At 41.5% G+C, this 21,105-nt stretch overlaps 1 protein-coding gene and 1 non-coding gene across 3 annotated transcripts; one reads left to right on the top strand and one right to left on the bottom strand.

Moving 5' to 3' along the window:
* Positions 13,406-13,477, top strand: TRNAY-AUA. Its single transcript has one exon. It is a non-coding gene; the product is annotated as a tRNA-Tyr (tRNA).
* On the bottom strand, positions 18,502-21,067 carry LOC108633201 (60S ribosomal protein L9-like). Of its 2 annotated transcripts, none has more exons than XM_018057829.1 (2): positions 21,010-21,067; positions 18,502-19,214 (listed from the first exon to the last, which is right to left on the bottom strand). In XM_018057829.1, exons 1-2 carry the CDS (start codon positions 21,050-21,052, stop codon positions 18,598-18,600), a joined length of 660 nt encoding a protein of 219 aa, XP_017913318.1. In that variant the 5' UTR covers positions 21,053-21,067; the 3' UTR covers positions 18,502-18,597. The 2 variants fall into 2 exon arrangements, with proteins under 2 accessions (XP_017913318.1, XP_017913319.1); XM_018057830.1 differs by having other exon boundaries at positions 21,019-21,067.

Below are 21,105 nucleotides of genomic sequence, written 5' to 3'. Positions count from 1 at the left end.
CTGATGCTACTTGTAGTCTCAAGGACCTCACTGGGACAGGTGGGTCTCTCTGAAGATTGTCTTTAGGAGGACAGAATTGTTTTTCTTTAATCTAGTATGGTTACTAGCTAAATGGGTGAACTTGTTCTTGGTGGTGCAGTGTGGAGTCTAGTCATGGAATTCAGCTAATTTATAATTTAATCAGAAAAAAATCACTACATAATTTTGATGTTTGCCCCACAGATTCGGGGTTTTAAACTTGTTATTGTGCCTCTAACACTGTTCATGTGTACAATATACTCCTGTCAGGAATATCTATCATTACATGCACTGATTCTCAATTGAGAGGGAGTTTGGGGCTTATGTGTGTATTGGACAAAACCTCTTCGGAAAGTCTTAAAAGCCTGTCTTGGGTAGGCCTGCCCCTTGTTTTAGAATCATTATTCCGGATTAAGGAACAAACTCAATGTCTAAAATCAGTGTAAGGCAGCTGTTCCTTTAGTCGGTAACATGTGCCATGGGAAGAAAACTCTCCCTCGCTGTTTTTCCCCAGCTAGGAAAACTCGGCCAGCTTTTTTTTTCTGCTCTCTCAGTTTGGCCTTTCAATGAACTCAAAGGCCTCCTTGAGAGAGGATTCAGGTGGGTGGGGCTAAAGAGAAGGCTTTTGCCTATGAACTCAGTTCCTCAACGGGCCCAGCCTCATCAGACTCCTATCCCTCGGGGACGCTCCAGCACCAGGAGAAAGGCAAAGATCCTGTGTTTTGTTCCAAGGTCTCACTATGGTGCCTCTCTTAATATACACTCATTCGTAGGTAGGAAGTTCATGGGGGCAACAGACACAACCAAGATTCAATGTTACGTTGAGCCAGGGTTATGGGGTCAGGGGAAATAGCTCAATTATGAATTTAGAAACAGTACCAGAGAGACATGTTTTCTGTGTCCCTAAGAGTTGACTGCCAAGAAATATATCAAGTGCTTCTACAGTTGTCTAATATCCTCTCTCCACTTAAAATGTTCTGCCCTTCTAACCTCCTGGGTCTGTGTGGTGTGGTCTGATGTTCTCAGAACATCAGGAAGTACACTTTTGCCCCATTACCCTTCACTCCTTGTTCACAGGATGAGTCTATCGCTCTGCCTTCCATTCCCTCTTATGTCTTGATGGTCTGGATGCTGCCTCCTCCTCCTCCCAGTGTTTGAAGTCGCTCCTGCCTCTATTTCTGGAAAGGTCTTTCAGAGCCTGGCTCAGGCCTGTCTTTAACTGCTGTGTTTGTTACCAGCGTTTCATTTTTAGCTTTTATACGTGATTGTGCTATCATTCTGTTTTGTTTTCATTTTTAAAGTTTATTATTATAGATTTATTTATTTTTGGCTGCACTGGATCTTCGTTGCTGTGTGTGGGCTTTCTCTAGTTGAGTCAAGTGGGGGCTACTCTCTAGTTGCAGTTGTGCGGGCTTCTCACTGCGGGGGCTTCTAATTGCAGTGGCTTCTGTTGTGGAGCACAGGCTCTAGGGCATTCAGGCTTCAGTAGTTGCAGCTCTCAGGCCCTAGAGCACAGGCTCAGTAGTTGTGGCGCATGGGCTTAGCTGCCCTGCAGTATCTGGAATCTTCTTTGACCAAGAATCGAACCCATGTCCCCCGCGTTGGCAGAGGACATTCTTAACCACTGGACCACCAGGGAAGTCCTGTCATTCTGTTTTAACCTAATGAATCAATGGACTTGTTTTACAGTGTGATATTTTCTATTAAATCTGGTATTTTCAAGGAAAAAAATACAGAAAGATTTAAAAGGTTTTAGATTTATTTCTTTGTTGAATTTGTTTTAGATACTGGCATTTGGAATAAATTTAGTGAGTCTAATGTTTGCAAAGTTAAAAATTAGACACTATTTAGTCTATAATATGTTGATGCAAGTTGGCTAAAATATGAGATATTCATTACACAGTGGAGTACCCCACAGGCTCCCTTACTTCATTTGGGTCTCTGCTCAAGTGTCAGCTCATAGCACTTCCCAGCCTTTCCTATACTCTTCAGTTCAGTTCAGTTTAGTTCAGTCGCTCAGTCGTGTCCGACTCTTTGCTTAGTATGTTTTCTTTTTCTTCCCAGAATGTATAATCTACTCATGTATTATCTGAATCCACCACCCACTAGTGAATGAAGCACCATGTAGGTGGAACATTTTTTCTATAGTTTTCCCAGAGTATAGAATGACACCTTGAAGGAAGTACGGGCTCAACATTTGCCAAATTAGTGAACTGAAAAAAGAGGCTTGGTGATGCTTTCTCTGTTGTTTTTTTGGTGGTTTTCTTGGCCTCTTGGCATGAAGGATGTTAGTTCCCCAAACCAAGGGTTGAACCCCCACCCCCAACGCCTCCCACTGCAGTGGAAACACAGACTCTTAACCACTGGACCACCAAGGAAGTCCCCAGGTTGCTTTTTATAATAATTATATCTCACATGTACTAAGCATGTACATACTGCATTGAACAAGGGGGCATATTTGTTGTTATTGTTCAGCCACTAAGTCACGTCCAACTCTTTGTGACTGCAGCCACAAAATTAAAAGACACTTACTCCTTGGAAGAAAAGCTATGACAAACCTAGACAACATGTTAAAAAACAGAGACATTACTTTGCCAACAAAGGTCCACATAGTCAAAGCTATGATTTTTCCAGTAGTCATGTATGGATATGAGAGTTGGACCATAAAGAAGGCTGAAAGCTGAAGGATTGTTGCTTTTGAACTGTGGTGTTGGAGAAGACTCTTGAGAGTCCCTTGGACTGTGAGGAGATCAAACCAGTCAATCCTAAAGGAAATCAGTCCTGAATGTTCATTAGAAGGACTGACGGCTGAAGCTGAAGCTCCAATACTTTGGCCACTTGATGCAAAGAGCTGACTCATTATAAAAGACCCTGATGCTGGGCAAGATTGAAGGCAGGAGGAGAAGGGGACGACAGAGGACGAGACGGTTGAGTGGTATCACCGACTCAATGGACTTGAGTTTGGGCAAGCTCCAGATGGTGAAGGACAGCGAACCCTTGCATGCTGCAGCCCATGGGGTCATGCAGAGTCAAACACAACTGAGTGACTGAACAATGTACTACGTGAATGACAAAATGTACTAAGCATTTTCTATGTGCCACACCAAATTCCCATAAAACCTTATAACAAAACTATTTACAGAGGAGGAAATTAAAGCTCAGAGAGTTTAAGTAACTTGCCCAAGGTCACAAGATTCAAACCTAAGCACTCTGGTTCTATAGTCCATTTTTTAAAAATTCAATGAAATCGGGGGGTTTTGTGTGGTAAAATATGTATAACATAAAACTGATCATTTAATCATTTTAAGTATACAGTTTACTGGCATTAACATTCATGTTGTGCAACCAATCTCCAGAACTACTTCATCTTGCAAAACTGTAACTTCATACCCATTAAACAACAGCTTCCTTTTCCCTGCCCCTCCCTTCCCCTAGCAACCATCATTCTACTTTCTGTTTCTCTTATTTTGACTACTTTAGATGCTTCACCTAGGTGAAATCATACAGTACTTTTTCTTTTCAGATTGGCTTATTTCACTTAGCATAGTATCCTCTGGGTTCATGCATGTTGTAGCATGTGTCAGAATTTCCTTCTTTCTAAAGATGAGTAAATATGTCATTATGTGTATCGACCACATTTTGTTTATCCATCCACCCTTGGATGGACTGCAGCCCAATTCTAACCTGTAAACTTTTCAAAACTGTGTCTTTTGATATTAATCTTGAGGTGACAGATCGTGGGAAGTGCTAACTGTCTAAGTTCTCTCTCTTCTGTGGGAAACATTCTTACTTCTTCTTTCTGTTCTGGAACAGATCTTCTCACTCCCATCACACACAGAGGAAATTCAACTTGTTGAAAACTTTCCATCCAAAAAGTTGCTCACAACAAATATTGGGATGGAGAGGGGTGACTAAGTGGTCCAGTAACAATCTTCTCCCTTCAATCCTTCACTTCCAAACCCTCTCTCCCAGTTGCCTCTTGGGAGCTCTAGATTCCTTGCCTTTATTACATGTTCCCTAAATTTCCTACTTTACCATCAGCTTTCACCAACATCCTGAAAATTGAGTCAGGTTGGCACTGAAAAGGGTATTTTTCTCCAAGGAACCCTGCTCTCCTGCTCAGAATCCAGTGCCAGCTTATTCCCAGATACTCAGAGCACACTGGATGGGAGAATATTCAGTTCCCTAAAGCTGCCTCACATGTAAATTATACTTCTTATTAGTAGGGATAGACGTTTTCTGAGTCTTTTGAAAATATGCGAATAAGAGCATCTTACTGTTTTGTTTTCCGTTGTGTCTGTTTATTTTGGCTGCAGCAGTGGGATCTTAGTTCCCTGACCAAGAATCGAACCCGCATTCCCTGCATTGGAAGTGGGGAGTCTTAGCCACTGGACCATCAGGGAAGTCCCCCAAATAAGAGTATCTTAAACATTACTATGTGTATTGGCATACTCTAACTCACAATATAGGAAAATACAATACAGTAAGTCCCCTACAAACGAACCAGTTCCATTCCAAGAGTGCGTTCTTAAGTCCAATTTGTTCATAAGTCCAACAAAGTTAGCCTAGATACCCAACTAACATAATTGACTATACAGTACTATACTGTAAATAGGTTTATAATACTTTTCACAAATAATACATAAAAAACAGACAAAAAATAAAACGTTTTTAATCTTACAGTACAGTACCTTAAAAAGTACAGTAGTACAGTACAACACCTGGCATAGGGGCAGGCATCGAGTGAACAGGCAAGAAGAGTTACTAACTGGAGGAGGGAGAGAGGGTGGGAGATGGTAGAGCTGAAGGATCATCAGCAAAAAGAGGAGGGCAAGCTGCAATATCACTCACGCTTGACACTGATGGCACAGGTTCTGATTCCTTGCTGGATTCAACTCTATCTACCCGCTTGACATGAGTTTGAGTAAGCTCTGGGAGTTGGTGATGGACAAGGAAGCCTAGAGAGCTGCAGGTCATGGGGTCACAAAGAGTTGGACACGAGTGAGCAACTGAACTGAACTGAACCCACTTGAAAAAATGGTCCAGTGATGACTGGGTGAAAGTGAAAGTGAAGTAGCCCACCAGGCTCCTCCGTCCATGGGATTCTCCAGGCTAGAATACTGGAGTGGGTTGCCGTTTCCTTCTCCAGGGGATCTTCCCAACCCAGGGATGGAACCCAGGTCTCCCACGTTGCAGGCCGGCACTTTACCCTCTGAGCCACCAGGGAGGCCCGTGATGCCTGGGTAGCCGCTCTTTTTCTCACTGTAGATGCCATGGCAGCACTGGATTGCTTTCTGATGGCTGCTGCATGCTTTGTGCACTGTTCTCTGCTCGGTTCCTGGGCCTCAGAAACTAACAGTGCCTCCTCAAATAAGGAAACCCCCTCACCATTTCCTGTGTCAGGAACCTCCTCCATTCTTCAGTTACTACTTCTTCCTCTTGTCTCTATTCGTCCTTCCTCTGGGCCTCCAATTCCATCAGGCCTTCATTAGTAAGCTCTTCGTGTTGCACAGAAAGTTCCATTGTTTTCACTTGGTGCTTCTTAGCAATACCAGCTACATCACCACTCCTTTTCACTTGCTTACAGACATCCTGGGCTTGAACTGAAAATATTGTACTACTGTACTCTATACAGTACTGTGCAGTAAAGTACACAAACACATAACCACTTATAGAGGATGCACACAGGTGACCATGTACACCAGACACATGAACTAACTGTCATAATTGCACATGCAAATGCACATTCGAGTCTTTTTTTTTTTAAGATTTTTTGATGTGGACTATATGCAGAGTACATCATGAGAAATGCTGGGCTGGAATCAAGATTGCCGGGAGAAATATCAATAACCTCAGACATGCAGATGACACCACCCTTATGGCAGAAAGTGAAGAGGAACTAAAAAGCCTCTTGATGAAAGTGAAAGAGGAGAGTGAAAAGTTTGGCTTAAAGCTCAACATTCAGAAAACGAAGATCATGGCATCTGGTCCCATCACTTCATGGGAAAATAGATGGGGAAACAGTGGCAGACTTTATTTTTGGGGGCTCCAAAATCACTGCAGATGGTGACTGCAGCCATGAAATTAAAAGATGCTTACTCCTTGGAAGGAAAGTTATGACCAACCTAGACAGCATATTGAAAAGCAGAAATATCACTTTGCCAAAAAAGGTCCGTCTAGTCAAGGCTATGGTTTTTCCAGTGGTCATGTATGGATGTGAGAGATGGACTGTGAAGAAAGCTGAGCGCTGAAGAATTGATGCTTTTGAACTGTGGTGTTGGAGAAGACTCTTGAGAGTCCCTTGGACTGCAGGGAGATCCAACCAGCCCATCCTAAAGGAGACCAGTCCTGGATGTTCATTGGAAGGACTGATACTGAAGCTGAAACTCCAGTACTTTGGCCACCTGATGCAAAGAGTTGACTCATTGGAAAAGACCCTGATGCCGGGAGGGATTGGGGGCAGGAGGAGAAGGGGATGACAGAGGATGAGATGGCTGGATGGCACACCGACTCAATGGACATGAGTGTGATTGAACTCCAGAAGTTGGTGATGGACAGGGAGGCCTGGAGTGCTGTGATTCATGGGGTTGCAAAGAGTCGGACATGACTTTAGTGACTGAACTGAACTGATTTTTTTAAAGTTTTTATTGAATCTGCTATAACATTGCTTCTCTTTTACATTTTTTTTTTTTTCCACCATGAGGCATGTTGGATTTTAGCTCCCTGAATAGGGATCGAAACCAAACCCCTTGCATTGGAAGATGAAATCTTAACCACTGGACTACTAGGGAAGTTCCAGGTTTACATCTTTGAAAGTTTGCAACTTGAAGGTTTGTATGTATGGAATTTATTATATATTTGTTTTTCAAATGCAACTCTAAAGACAACCATCCAGTCCCACCCAGCTTATCGGCTCTAAAGTGAAAAGTAAAAGAAAAGTGAAAGTGTTAGTTGTTTGGTCTTTGAAACCCCATGGACTCTAGCCCATCAGGCTCCTCTGTCCATGGAATTCTCCAGGCAAGAATACTGGAATAGGTAGCCATTCCCTTCTATAGGGGATCTTCCCAATCCAGGGATTGAACCCAGGTCTCCTGCATTGCAGGTGGATTCTTTACTATCTGAGCCACCAGGGAGGCCCCACCTCCCCTTAATAAAAATTCTGAAACTATTTTCCTTGTCAATCACAGTATTTAACAACTCCCAAACACTAAAATGCCTTCAGATCTTCTTGAGATAGGGTCATGTTTTTAGGTGAGAAGGATTACTATGTAACAGATACTTAACTTTGAGGAAAGAATATTTTTTAAAAGATCAAAGCCTTCCTTAACATTTGAATTAATATGTACTTTTTAAATATGATAAATGATAAATATATATTTATTATATGATATTATCATATGATAACGTAATGATAAATATAAATGATAGCACACTTAGAGTGGAGAAATAGACAAGTATGTATTAGACTTTATTTTGCATGCTATGCAACAGCACAAGGGTTCTTGGTTGTAACCAACTCCACAGTTGTCAGAAGTTTGGGGCCCAAACATTGTGAACCACTAAGTCAAAATGTCCGACCTCAGGACATCAACTCAGGAGTGGATATCACATAGTACAAGCATGTTGGAGGTGTGTATCAAGTCTACTAGGGCTGCCATGACAATATACCATGGACTGGGTGGCTTAAACCACAAATTCATTTTCTCAACAGTTTTGGAGGCTGGAAAACCAAAATCAAGGTGCTAGCACAGTTAGTGTTACTGAACCAGGTCCATCTGCCCAATATGCAGTGAGCCAAATACTGAAATGCCAAGGTTTACAGTCAAAGTTTATACACAAGAAAGCCAAGTGAAGAGATGGGAGAGCAAGTCTCAGATCTGCCTCCCTGAAGGCAGAAGGACTGGAGTGCTTATGGGATAAGTAGGATGGTCTAAAAACTGAGCAGGATACTGCAGAGCCCTCCTGAGCACAAAAGCTCTTCCATGTCCCCCATTTCTCATATGTAGGAAGAAGGTTTCAGCCTTCTAGATCTTCCCTGAGTTCCAAAGGGCAGATTCAAACAATTACTTATTAGAGAAATGAGGGAATGAAGAAACAAAGGAAAAGCAGTTAAGTAGAAAAGTAATGACAAGAGTGCAGCAATAAAAGAGTCCTAGGTCTTCCTCAAGAGATACACATAACAATCCAATACATATCTTGAGTTGTTTTTCCAGGAACTAAGTCTCCCTGCCCAGGTGGAGGATGGTGACTTCATGCGGAGCACAAGATTCCTGGAATATAACCCATTACCTCACCATCCCCCTATCAGAAGAAAGCTGTGCACTCTGCAGCCCTCACCCAAAAGTTGCCTTTAAAAACTGTTCCCTAAAACCCCTCATCAGAGTTTGGGTCTTTTGAGCATGAGCTGCCCATACCCCACGTTTGGTACCTGCAATAAAAGCTGTACTTTTCATCACTATGAAACTGAAAGTGAAAGTCGCTCAGTCGTATCCAACTTTTGCAACCCCATGGACTGTATAGTCCATGGAATTCTCCAGGCCAGAATACTGGAGTAGGTAGCTGTTCCCTTCTCCAGGGGACCTTCCCAACCCAGGGATCGAACCCAGGTCTCCTGCATTGCAGGCGGATTCTTTACCAGCTGAGCTACCAGGGAAGCCCTTTCATCACTACAACCAGGTGTTAATAAATTGTTTTTGCTGCACAGGAGGTAAGTGGACCCAAGTTCAGTTTGGTAACAGTCTTAGTTGTCGGATAAAAGTAACTGGAGGTAGGGCAAAAGGTGACATAATAAATGTTCTGCAAATGTGCTTCTGGGTTACATACAAAGACTTCGTTAGGATATTAAGAATTGCAGTTCAGGAGACATAGATTTAGGTGAAAACCAAAAGAGTGCTCAGGAGAAGAAAATGAATCAGGCTTACAAGAAAAAATCACAAGGTTGTGACAATTTTGTGTTTGGGTGAGACTTGTCATTGACTCTGACATAAGCATTTGTTATTAAGGAATAAACTGCCACTAGTTGTTTTGGGGTAAGGTCAATAAGTATCTTGAATTTCTGGCAGATGTTCTGGATGCCTGTGTTAAGACAAAAATGGTCAAAGTTCAGTTTCCCTCCAGGCTGAGATATGCACAAGTCCTGTTTCCTCAATGGCCTTTCAGCTCCATCTTAGTGACCTCTCTTAGCAATACCTACTCCATTTTGACTTTTCTTTCTCATTTCCCCCTTTTGATCAAGATCTTTCTTTGGGAGGCATCAATGATCAACCATCTGGTTATTTGAGATCAGCATCAACTTCCCCTGTGCTAGGAAGGCTCTTCCCAGAGAGTCTTGTCACACAGAGGAAGGAAAAAGGTGTCTATGTGAAAGATACGGTTTTAGAAAGTTTATGGCCATATTTGAGCAACAAGGAGTAATCTAGGAAGTGAGACTTCAGAGGCACTCAAAATAAGAAAAATTCAAAAAGCTTTATTAGGAAGAATCTTATTGGAGTGGTCAGTCATCTCCAGATGTCTAGCTATCATTATTCCTTTTAGTATTTCTCCAAGACCTGGTATTAGGTCATTCATAGCAATTATTTGTTTTTTCATATGACTTATTGTATGACATTCAGCAGTTCTCAACCTTTTTAGCACCAGGGACCAGTTTTGTGATTATTCAAGTGCATTACACTTGTGTACTTTATTTCTATTATTATTATTACATCAGCTCCACCTCAGGTCATCAGGCATTAGATCCTAGAGGCTAGAGACTCCTGCACTAGACGGTCCATGCGGTCTGGAATCCTGGGAAAGCCGTTCACAACAGATTTCATCTGCTTCATTATCCTGAACTTTGTCCGATTAACTTTGCTTTCAGGTCTGTAGACTTGTTGTCACATCCAGGAAGGAGATGGTACCTTCTTTAAACGAGAAACATGAATCTATGCGTCAATGTCCTTAGGTTTAGCAGCACAAATTTAGTTAACAATACCTGTAAAGGTCCCCTCCAGCAAGGTTGGAAGACATCATTGTTAAGGTGTCATTTCCAGTAAGTAGATACAGTCACCAGTCTGTTTTTTCCTGAAGGTGTGGATCTGAGATTAAGCAAAACCAAAGACAGTGCTTTGCACGACAGCAGCTTAAATGATTAGTCATCATAAATGCGCTATGGTAGGTAGAGTGCAAAGACTGAAAAAAACAGAAAACAAAACTTAGTTTGCCAGGAAGCCAGGAAGTACCAAGCAGTTGTTCTGGTTTTCCTGTAGCTCCCACTGTTAATTTAATTTACATCCAGTGTTTACCCATCTTAATTTCTCTGATTCAGGAGCAGTCTGTTGCCATGTTACAAGATATCAGGATAGGAAAAGTCTGACAACAAGAGGTCAGTTCTTCTGAAGAAGCAGAATGGATTTCATCCACAAATGCCACAATATTTACATATTCTGTTGCTGCTGCCTTTGCATGAAAGTCAGCTAGGACTTTCCCCTTCTACTCATTCCTTTTAGTGTGAGCCTCTATTTGATGACACAACATTTTATGTCAGGACATATCAGACTTCTAGGAATTTCACACAATTTCTTGAACACCTAAAACACATACCCACATAGACACAACATAAAGAAGGCTAACCATTGCTTATTTGACAATTCTTCCCCTACAATTTAAACATATCGAGTACATCTAATTAGTTTAATATCTCTTCCTTTACAATGAGAGAATAAATCTTTGAGATCTCTAAAATATCTATCTCAAGTTAGTTCTAAGTCAAAAAATTCATTTGGAATTTGATTTGGGGAAGTCTGTCAAAAATATCCAAAAAGTTTTAAAATCATCAAATAGGATCATATATCACTGTGAAACAATGCCTAGTTATTCATTTAACTAAAATAACAAAGAATTCACAGGCAAATATGGAAGGTTGGGCTTCTCAGAGGGCTCAGAGGCAAAAAGTCCACCTGCAGTGCAAAAGAACACCTGCAATGCAGGAGATCTGAGTTGGATCCCTACATCTGGAAAATCCCCTGGAGAAGGAAATGAAAACCCACTCCAGTATTCTTGCCTGGAGAATCCCATGGATAGTGGAACCTGGCAGTTCATGGGGTCGCAAAGAGTCGGACATCACTGAGCGACTGAACCACCACCACAGTTCTGAGCAAATCTTAGTTATCAAGAGGACTTGCATTACTTAAGTTATCGTATGATAAAGACATGATTATTTTGATAAGACACAAGATCTTTGTTTTTTTCCCTAGGCATATTACTTAAAGGTAAAGAAAAATCTTTCTTATTTCTTATTATCAAGAGCAGACAGATAGGAAAAAAATCAAAAACAAAAAAACTGTCCTTTTAACAGAGGGAGAAAGCCAAGCATATTACTTAAAGTTAAAAAAAAACCTTTCATAATCTCTTATTTGAAGAGCAGACCATTAGGAAAAAAAAAATACTTTGTCCTTTAAACATAGAAAAACAAATTCCAATTTTGTACCAGTTTACTTTTGATATTAAAACTCATTTCTAGTCTTAACCAGGCATGAAAGTCCTTCCTAAAGATTCCTTCTTCATAAACTTTCTTTTATGGAAAATAGACATCCTACTTTCCTCATATATGGAGATGTTTTTACTTATTTGTCTATTTATTTAGCTTTAATCACATATATTAGCATTTTTAAAAAATCCTTCAGTTCAATTGCTTATTTGTGTCTGACTCTGTGACCCCATGGATTGCAGCATGCTAGGCCTCCCTGTCCATCACCAACTCCCAGACCTTGCTCAAACTCATGTCCTTTGAGTCGGTGATGCCATCCAACCATCTCATCCTCTATCATCTCCTTCTCCTCCTGCCTTCCTTCAATCTTTCCCAGCATTAGGGTCTTTTCCAATGAGTCAGTTCTTCACATCAGGTGGATAAATTATTGGAGCTTCAGCTTCAGCATCTGTTCTTCCAATGAATATTCAGGACTGATTTCCTTTAGGATGGACTGGTTGGATCTCCTTGCAGTCCAAGGGACTCTCAAGAGTCTTCTCCAACACCAACTTAAAAATCCTTAAGATTTTTAACTTCCCCACTTAAAAATCCTTAGAAAACTTTAATTTGAAAATGAATAAGAACTAAATAGCAATTATGAACTATGTTTTACATTGGCATTCTGTATATTGGCAACCTTATAAATAATTTTTATCATTTCTACAAAATTGCTTTCTCATAGAAAATTTCTCAGACTGGCATCAAATACTTTAGTTTCTCTGTAAAAAGAAGTCTATGTTCAGTAATTAACTCAATATCTAATTTGGAAATTATTTGGAAATAATTTAGATATTCAATGAATTTAACTTAAAATTTAACTTATTAATTTAGTAAAACTCTAAGGGTGTAAGTTACCAGTGAGATTTGAGAAACCATTTTATTTATTTAAAATATTTATTTGGTTACCTGGGGTCTTAGTTGCGGCACATGGGATCTTTACTTTCTGGTATGCAGGATCTTTAGCTGTGGCATGTGGGATATGGTTCCCTAACCAGGGATTGAACCCAGGCCCCCTGCTTTGGGAGCACAGAGTCTTAGCCACTGGACCACCAGGGAAGCCCCCCTGGGAAACTATTTTAAGTTATTGTTCAGTGCATAAGTTGTAGCCAACTCTTTGTGACCCCATGGATTTTGAGCAGATATATCATTGCTAAAAAGTTTGCCTAAAAACTCAACTTATTTACATTTAATTCATTTGTTCTTAACAAACATGTTTAGATCTCCTATTAAAATACTTCACTAAACATTAGATAACATCAGTCATTTTCCTAAGTTATTTTTCTGACAAATTTTGTAACAGAGATAACATGAGCTTATTTGACTTTTAGTAAACCTAAGTAGAATAAAACGTTATACTTGAGATTTTCCTGGTGATCAGGGGTTACAAATCCACCTGCCAATGCAGGAGACATGGGTTCAATCCCTAGCCTGAGACGATTCCACATCTCAAGGGGCAACTAAGCCTATGTACCACATCTGCTGAGCCAGAGTGCTCCAGAGCCCATGAGCTACAACTACTGAAGCTCACATGCCCTAGGGCCCGTGTTCACCAGAACTAAAGAAAGACTGTGCACAGCAACAAAGACCCAGCACAGCCAGAAATAAATAATAAGTAAATAAACTTATTTTAAAAAAACTCCTTAAAAAGTGTTATACTTAATGTTGGCAATGCTAAAGGAATGTCTGTATTAAACCAACAAACTTAAACTAGCTTTTATTTCCTAAAGATTCACCCTAGATCATGTGAACTTGAAAAACATTTGGGTTAGGTTCTATTACATTTTTGCAAATAGACTTAATTTATATAGTGCTTGTTTGTGTTAAGCCAATGAAATAGAACTCTTTTACAGATTCATTTTAGCAGCACTATCCAAAGGTAGGACTTCCCTGGTAGCTCAGACGGTAAAGCGTCTGCCTATAATGCAGGAGACCCAGGTTCGATCCCTGGGTTGGGAAGATTCCCTGGAGAAGGAAATGGCAACCCACTCCAGTATTATTGCCTGGAAAATCCCATGGACAGAGGAGCCTGGTTGGCTACTGTCCATGGGGTCACAAAGAGTTGGACATGACTAAGCAACTTCACTTCACTTCATTCACAATATATTTATATATAGGCACATATGTACATGGTCTTCCCTAATAGCTCAGATAGTAAAGCATCCGCCTACAATGCAGGAGACCCAGGTTCAATCCCTGGGTCGGGAAGATCCCCTGGTAAAGGAAATGGCAACCCACTCCAGTATCTTTGCCTGGACAGTCCATGGACAGAGGAGCCTGGTGGGCTACAGTCCACGGGGTCGGAAAGAGTCGGACACGACTGAGCGACTAACACACACACATGAACATACAGACAGACGCAAACAGAGGCCTTATAGTTTTTGTTTTAAAACTTTTCTTAAACTGGATTTCTGGGCAAAGGTACTTCTATGGCAGCTTGTATTTTTATTTATCTTTAACAATTTATTTATTCACTTTATTTTTGGTTCCTGGGCCTTCCTTCCTTGCTGCTTTCAGGTTTTCTCTAGCTGCAGCGAGCGGAAGCTACTCTTCATTGTGGTGCATGGGCTTGTCATTGCAGTGGTTTCTTTTGTTGCAGGGTATGGGTTCTAAGGCATGTGGGCTTCACTAGGTGTAGCACGTGGGCTCAGTAGTTGTGGCACACAGGCTTACTTGCTCTGAGACACGTGGAATCTTCCCAGGTCAGTTAACGAATCCGTATCCTGCATTGGCAGGCTGATTCTTATCCACTGCGCCACCAGGGAACTCCAGCAGCTGTATATTTAAAAGTCTTCTTCTCTCCCTTCCCCCTCCTTTTTTTTTTTTTTTTTTCAATTTTAGGAATTGGAGGGAGGTGGTCTAGATAAGAGTTCCCAGAGAGGTTACAAGCCTTTGAGATAAACATGAGAGATGTGGGGAATGATGAAAAGGAATGGGTGAAATATGAACTGCCTCTAGAACTGCATTTCCACTTTCACAAAGATTCATAAGGTATAACTTACTGTAAATAACACCATAGGCTGATCCACCCATCCAACTACTTTATCCTCAGTTTGCTTCTTTGTATTAGGGAGATTTCTAACTGAGATGTGAAAAAAAAAGAAAATTATGTTTTGCCCAGGCAACATTGTTGGTTAGCTTTGTCATGTCACTATTAACTGGACATGCTAAATGGCATGCTAAAGAGCATGTCCAATTAATAGTGCTTGAAGGGTAGATTTACATGCCTTAGTCCAGAGGATATATGTAATGGTGTGGTGCCATCCTCATTGGACCTGGCTTTAAAATGGGCTGCCATTACAGGATGGGCAGTATGGATAGTCTTCTGCAGGGGATCAAGTTCAGTGTTACAAAAAAATAAGGAAGTTCAGAAAGAGATGGATAGCAATGAGGAGAGCTTAATGACAGATACTCAGAGGGACAGAAAAAAAGATTTGGAAAAAGAGAGTTCTCAGAAGCCTCAGAGGATTTTTCTAGCTTGGAAATCTTTTGAGATAATTGTGAGTTAGTTTCTCAGGGGGAAGCAATAGTAGCAGATACATTAATTATGATTGGAGGCCTCAAAATATGAATTGAAATACACTTCACATTCTCTTTGTTTTGTACTATAGCTTTTCTCCAGTTGAGCACACAAATAAACTAATTTTGAAATTCTGAACAAGCCAAAAGTAGACCAACAGAGTTTCAAATCATTGCAGGTGATTTTAGTCCAACGCAAAAGAAATTTACAAGAGGAAGGCCCGTAAGTTTTAAACATTAATTGATCTGGAGTTCTGAACAATGGCAGTGCCTTTAGAAACCTAATTCCCCACAACCAAGTACTGACCAAGATGAACCATTCCCTTTCCAGAGAAAGCCAGCCACAGAGGACCCCCAAATAAAGGCTCAGAACCTTGACTGTACTGGGAGGTTTGGAACTGAGAGGATTTACCCCTAAAGACACAAGATCACTGAGGAGACGACTGAGTACGAAGTTGAATATAAGTTGAAATACAAGTGGAGACTGGCTGTAAGCAGTGAGTTTAAAAGGATTCATGAACTATGTTTACTCAGGAGCAACCCACTGAAGTCTGGCCACTCCCTCAAATGTTTGAGCATCCTAACTCCCAAATACATGGTCACTCCACCCCATACACTGAGGCACTCCTAGGAAGTCACCATAAGTGAAACTCTATAGGAAGAGTTGGCCACTCCCTGTGGCTGCCTAAAAGCAATAGAACTTGTACCCAGCTCAAGTTACGGAACAGAACAGTGGTTTTCAAGGCTGTGCGTGTGTGCTAAATTGCTTCAGTCGTGTCCGACTCTGCGAACCTATGAACTGTAGCCTGCCAGGCTCCTCGGTCCACGGGATTCTCCAGGCAAGAATACTGGAGTGGGTTGCCATGCCCTTCTCCAGGGGATCTTCCCAACCCAGGGATCAAATCTCTGTCTCACGTCTCCTGCACTGGCAGGCAGGTTTTTTACCACTAGCATCACCTGGCTGATCTAGGTTCAAATCCCAAAGCACTTAACACAAGGGTGTGGCCTTTGGCAAGTCATTTCACCTCCCTGGGCTTCATTTCCAAATTTCTTAAATAACACCAGGAATCCTTGTCCAGAACCAAGTCTCTTCTTCCTGATACTAGACCTTGCCCTCTAACCCAAGGGGTAACATATATCCTGATTAGGTCAATCATTTCATAACACAACTGGTCCAGGAATGAAAGCAATCCAGACTTGTTGAAGTCATTCCCTTACATTTAAACTGGAGGAGCAGAGGCTTTCTTTTATTTCTAGATATGAAGCCATAAAGATGGGACCTTAAAGCAACTTGCAGCTGGTAGCCCTCATGTTTCCACATGATTTGTACCCTCCTTGACTTAATCTCTTAGTACTTCCCCTTTGCTCACTTTGCCCATCCACACTGGTCTCTTTGCTATTTCTTAACACCCAGCATGCTCCTGCTTCAAAAGCCTTTGCACTTGGTGTTCTCTTTGTCTGGAATGCTTTTCCTCCAGATACCTGCATGGTTGAGGAAGAAATTTCATGTTCTCAAAAGTTTCCCCACTACTCAAAACTGTGACTCTATCCTCCTCCTCTACTCCTCTTTAAAAACTTTGTTCCAAAGTACCATCTTCTAACTTTATTCTTGTTAATTAGACTATTATTCATTGCCAGTCTCCCCTGGCTAGAATATGTTTCACTGGGGCAGGGGTTTTTGTTTCTTTGGTTCATTGTTGTGTCCCAGGTGCCAAACAAATTAGTACGTACCCAGTATATATTAATATTGATGGAATGAATGAATGAATGTATTTATAACAAAAGAGGATCAGCTAGTATAATACCTATCTAATGACATTGTTATAAGGATTGGAAATTATGTATATAAAGTAAAGCACAAATAGACTATCTGATTCATAGTAGGTACTCAAATATGTTCAGTTCAGTTCAGTTCAGTCTCTCTGTTGTGTCTGACTCTTTGCGACCCCATGAATTGCAGCACGCCAGGCCTCCCTGTCCATCATCAGCTCCCGGAGTTCTCTCAAACTCATGTGCATCAAGTCGGTGATGCCATCCAGCCATCTCATCCTCTGTCATCCCCTTCTCCTCCTGCCCCCAATCCCTCCCAGCATCAGGATCTTTTCCAATGAGTCAACTCTTTGCATCAGGTGGCCAAAGTATTGGGAGTTTCAGCCTCAGTCCTTCCAATGAACACCCAGGACTGATCTTTAGGATGGACTGGTTGGATCTCCTTACAGTCCAAGGGACTCTCAAGAATCTTCTTCAATACCACAGTTCAAAAGCATCAATTCTTTGGTGCTCAGCCTTCTTCACAGCCCAACTCTCACATCCATACATGACCACTGGAAAAACCATAGACTTGACTAGACAGACCTTTGTTGGCAAAGTAATGTCTCTGCTTTTGAATATGCTATCTAGATTGGTCATAACTTTCCTTCCAAGGAGTAAGTGTCTTTTAATTTCATGGCTGCAATCACCATCTGCAGTGATTTTGGAGCCCCCCAAAATAAAGTCTGACACTGTTTCCACTGTTTCCCCATCTGTTTCCCATGAAGTGATGGGATCAAATATGTTAGCTATTATCATTTTGCCAGTTCACTCTTTTTTTTTTTTTAACAAAGAATCCCCTGACAAACATGCAGATAAGTTTCTGCATCAATGAACCAAAAAAGACTTATGAAAAAAGAAAAAAGAAAAAGACTTATGGGGCATGCACCAGGATCTGTATGTAGCAGGATCTGTATCTTTGGATCTGTATGTGTGTATATACACATTTTGTTTTCCAAGTTTTCTTTCTTGAACATTATTTTTATCAGACAAAGAAATCTATATATTAAAAAAAAAAAAGAATTTTGGCTTGCTTTGGGAATTTGGCAGATGGAACAGACAAGGTCCTTGAGGAGGTTAGGTTCAATGAGAGAACCAGGGAGTGGTGCTAGATGGCACTGAGAACTAGCAGTGCTGGTTGAAAAGGAAGTTGTGGAGAGATGTAAAACCACAAAGTTAATGGTGCCAGGAATAAAATTGCCCAATTCAGCTGGGTGGGTGGAAGCTAGCTTGGAAGAGCAGGGAGGACTTGCTGAGGGTATTCAAGGTCATTAAACAATGGGCCATAAATTAATTGAACTTTGAGTTGTTTTTTTCTAGTTCTAACTATGGTGAGATTGACATCAGAGGAGCTCGTGAATATTCATTTCTCTCAATATGACCAGAGCAGAGGGCCTGTGCCTACTAGGCATTTGTTTCCAGGTTGTAGAATGACTGGATGAAACAGAATCACCAGGACCAAGTAGAAGTAAAGCAGCAAACTAGAAACCATCCAAGTTTTGGAGTCAGTTCTGAATTTTGAGTCTGTCACTTACCAGCCATGTGACCTTCCACAAGAAACCAACCAACTTTGTGTAAGATTTAGGGGCCCTATGAAGTAGATTAGGGGAAACATAATAGCTATGGCATAAATCATACTCTTTTTTTTTTTTTTCCAAATCAAGAGTTTTTATTGTCTCTTTAAAGGATCATAACTGAGTCCATAGAACCATCTGCTATCTTGTTGTTTCTGCAGCAGGATCACTGAGATCTTATTCATCAGCCTGCTGAACTGTTCCTTTTTCAGATACATAGATACCATCCAAAAATTTTCTGATATCCTTGTTTTTAACTGTGGTGGCTTGCTGAATCAAAGCAGCTGAATTTGACACAAGTTCAATGTCATTTCCTTCAAGAATCAACTCATCTTTCTGGGCTTGAGATACTGAACAGGCCACCCCTGGCCTCATTCGAACCCTGCGTATGTATTTTTCACCCAAAAAATTTCGGATTTCCACAAGAGAACCATTCTCCTGAACAACAACGTTGATGGGGAAGTGGGCATACACCGACCTCATCTTGTAACGGAAGCCCAGTGTAACACCCTTGATCATGTTCTGTACGTGACTACAGATTGTGCGAACAGTGGCCAGTTCCTTTCTGTTTCCCCACCATTTGTCAACACGGAGCCTCTTCTTTTTCTTTCCAAGGAGACTGAGTTTTACATTGATGTGATTGAAGTCCCTCCGCAGGGTGCCTCTGGGGCCCTTCACAATAACTGTCCGTCCCTTCAAGTTAATGTCGACATTTTCTGGGATGTCGACAGTCTGATTGCTGAGAATGGTCTTCATTCTCGCAGTAGATGCGGCAAAGAAAGCTAAATCATACTCTTTAACAAGCAAAAACAAATAGAAAATTAATTTCTCAAAAGCAACTGCTTTGAACAAACCCAACTGATTAAACTTAAAACCCTGCTTATATCACCTTCTACTGTCCAAGAAACCTTGCTGTCAGGGCAGGTTTTCCCACAAGTCTTATAAACACAAATTTTCAAACAGCCATGTTCAAGTTTAAATATATATCTTTCACATATATATGTTACTTGTCTCTTTGACTTCCTTGCCCTTGTGGTTTTGGTTTCACAAGTCTTGAAAAACATTCTTTACTCAAAATATTCTGGGGTTTAAAGATATGTCTTTTGGGCCCTGGTTCTTCTGTCCTTCTGTGCAGAGGAGGGCAAGGTCACCTCTCTATACTTTCCCTCAGGGGTCTATGGGATAAGGGAGCAATTGAAAAATTTGGGTTAACTAATATAAAATAATTTTGTATCAGAATTTCCATTAGCAAGCAACTGTTGGCAAGTGAGTGGGAGCAGAGGCTTCAGAGAAAAGCTAGATTGCCCCCTGTTTAAATTCAGGCTTCATCATTCCCTAGCTGGGTGACTTTGAGCAAATCACTTATTCCTCTGTACCTCAGTTCCTTACATCTTAAGGTTATTGTGGGCTTCCCTGATAGCTCAGTCAGTAAAGAATCCACTTGCAATGCAGGAAACCCCAGTTCCATTCCTGGGTCGGGAAGATCTGCTGGAGAACGGATAAGCTACTCACTCCAGTATTCTCGGGTTTCCCTTACGACTCAGCTGGTAAAGAATCAGCCTGCAATGTGGGATACCTGGGTTTGATCCCTGGGTTGAGAAGATCCCCTGGAGAAGGGAAAGGCTACTCACTCCAGTATTCTGGCCTGGAAAATTCCATGGACTGTATAGTCCATGGGGTTGCAAAGTGTCAGACACACCTGAGCAACTTTCACTTCACTTCACTTAAAGGTTACTGTGATGCTTAATTAATACTTGCAAAACCCTTAGAACAGTGCCTGGCACACAATGAAGCTCTAAGTGTTTGCTAAAAATATTTGGCTCAACTGCCAGACCACTGACAGGTTCATGCTGCTTGATCATAATCTGCCTCATTCAACCTTTATCTCCTAGAGGGGTCTATGGTTGGGTTGATGGGAAGGTGTATCAGCTTTAGTAGCAGTAGTAATCCTTTTACAGCTGTACAGATCAAGATTTATAGGTAAGTTTGGGTCCTGCTCCAGGGTGGCAAGAATGAAGGCGAGATGCTTGCCATTTTCATAGGCAGCTACCACCAGGTAGTAAAAGCCCTTGAAGATAAATTTTAACTTATCAGATTGTCCACTTTCTTTCCTCTGGGCAGGGAGTTGGGATGGAGTGAAGGGGTGAGGATTCTTTTGGAAAGAAGTCTGACATCTGCTGGTGTATGGAGACTTGAAGATGGGCTAAGAGTTCATGGACAGACATCCCCAAGACCCTCTAATTGGCCAGCAATACTGCAGAACTTGTTAATGCAAGCTGACGGCTTTACATCAGGTTTGAATTCATTCCAGCATGTTCCAGTTCTCTTTCCGGCCCACTTTTCTCTTAATTAAGATGAGGGCAACCTTATGGCCTTTCAGGTTTCTTTTAAGTTTAGGGCATCTGAAATACGGCCAAGGGTAAACCTGGGATAGTCTGAATTTCAGTTCACCAGAAGATCCTCTGCTCTGGACTGTAGCAGCTTGTACTGGGCACACTCTTTGCCGGCTCTTCCCCCCCGCCCCGCACCGCACCCCCCCCCCCCCCCCCCGGCCTTATTAGCACTGTCCTCACTTTTCCTTCTACTCACTCGGTTTACCGTAAATGCCTGGGTGCGGTTTAGGTCCATTCATAGCGCCTGCGCAGGGGCTGGGGGGCTGGGGGACTGAAGTGGGCGGCCTGTCTG

Source organism: Capra hircus, chromosome 13 (genome assembly GCF_001704415.2).
Source record: "Capra hircus breed San Clemente chromosome 13, ASM170441v1, whole genome shotgun sequence".
Taxonomy (NCBI): domain Eukaryota; kingdom Metazoa; phylum Chordata; class Mammalia; order Artiodactyla; family Bovidae; genus Capra; species Capra hircus.
This window is presented reverse-complemented; position numbering and strand designations above follow the sequence as displayed.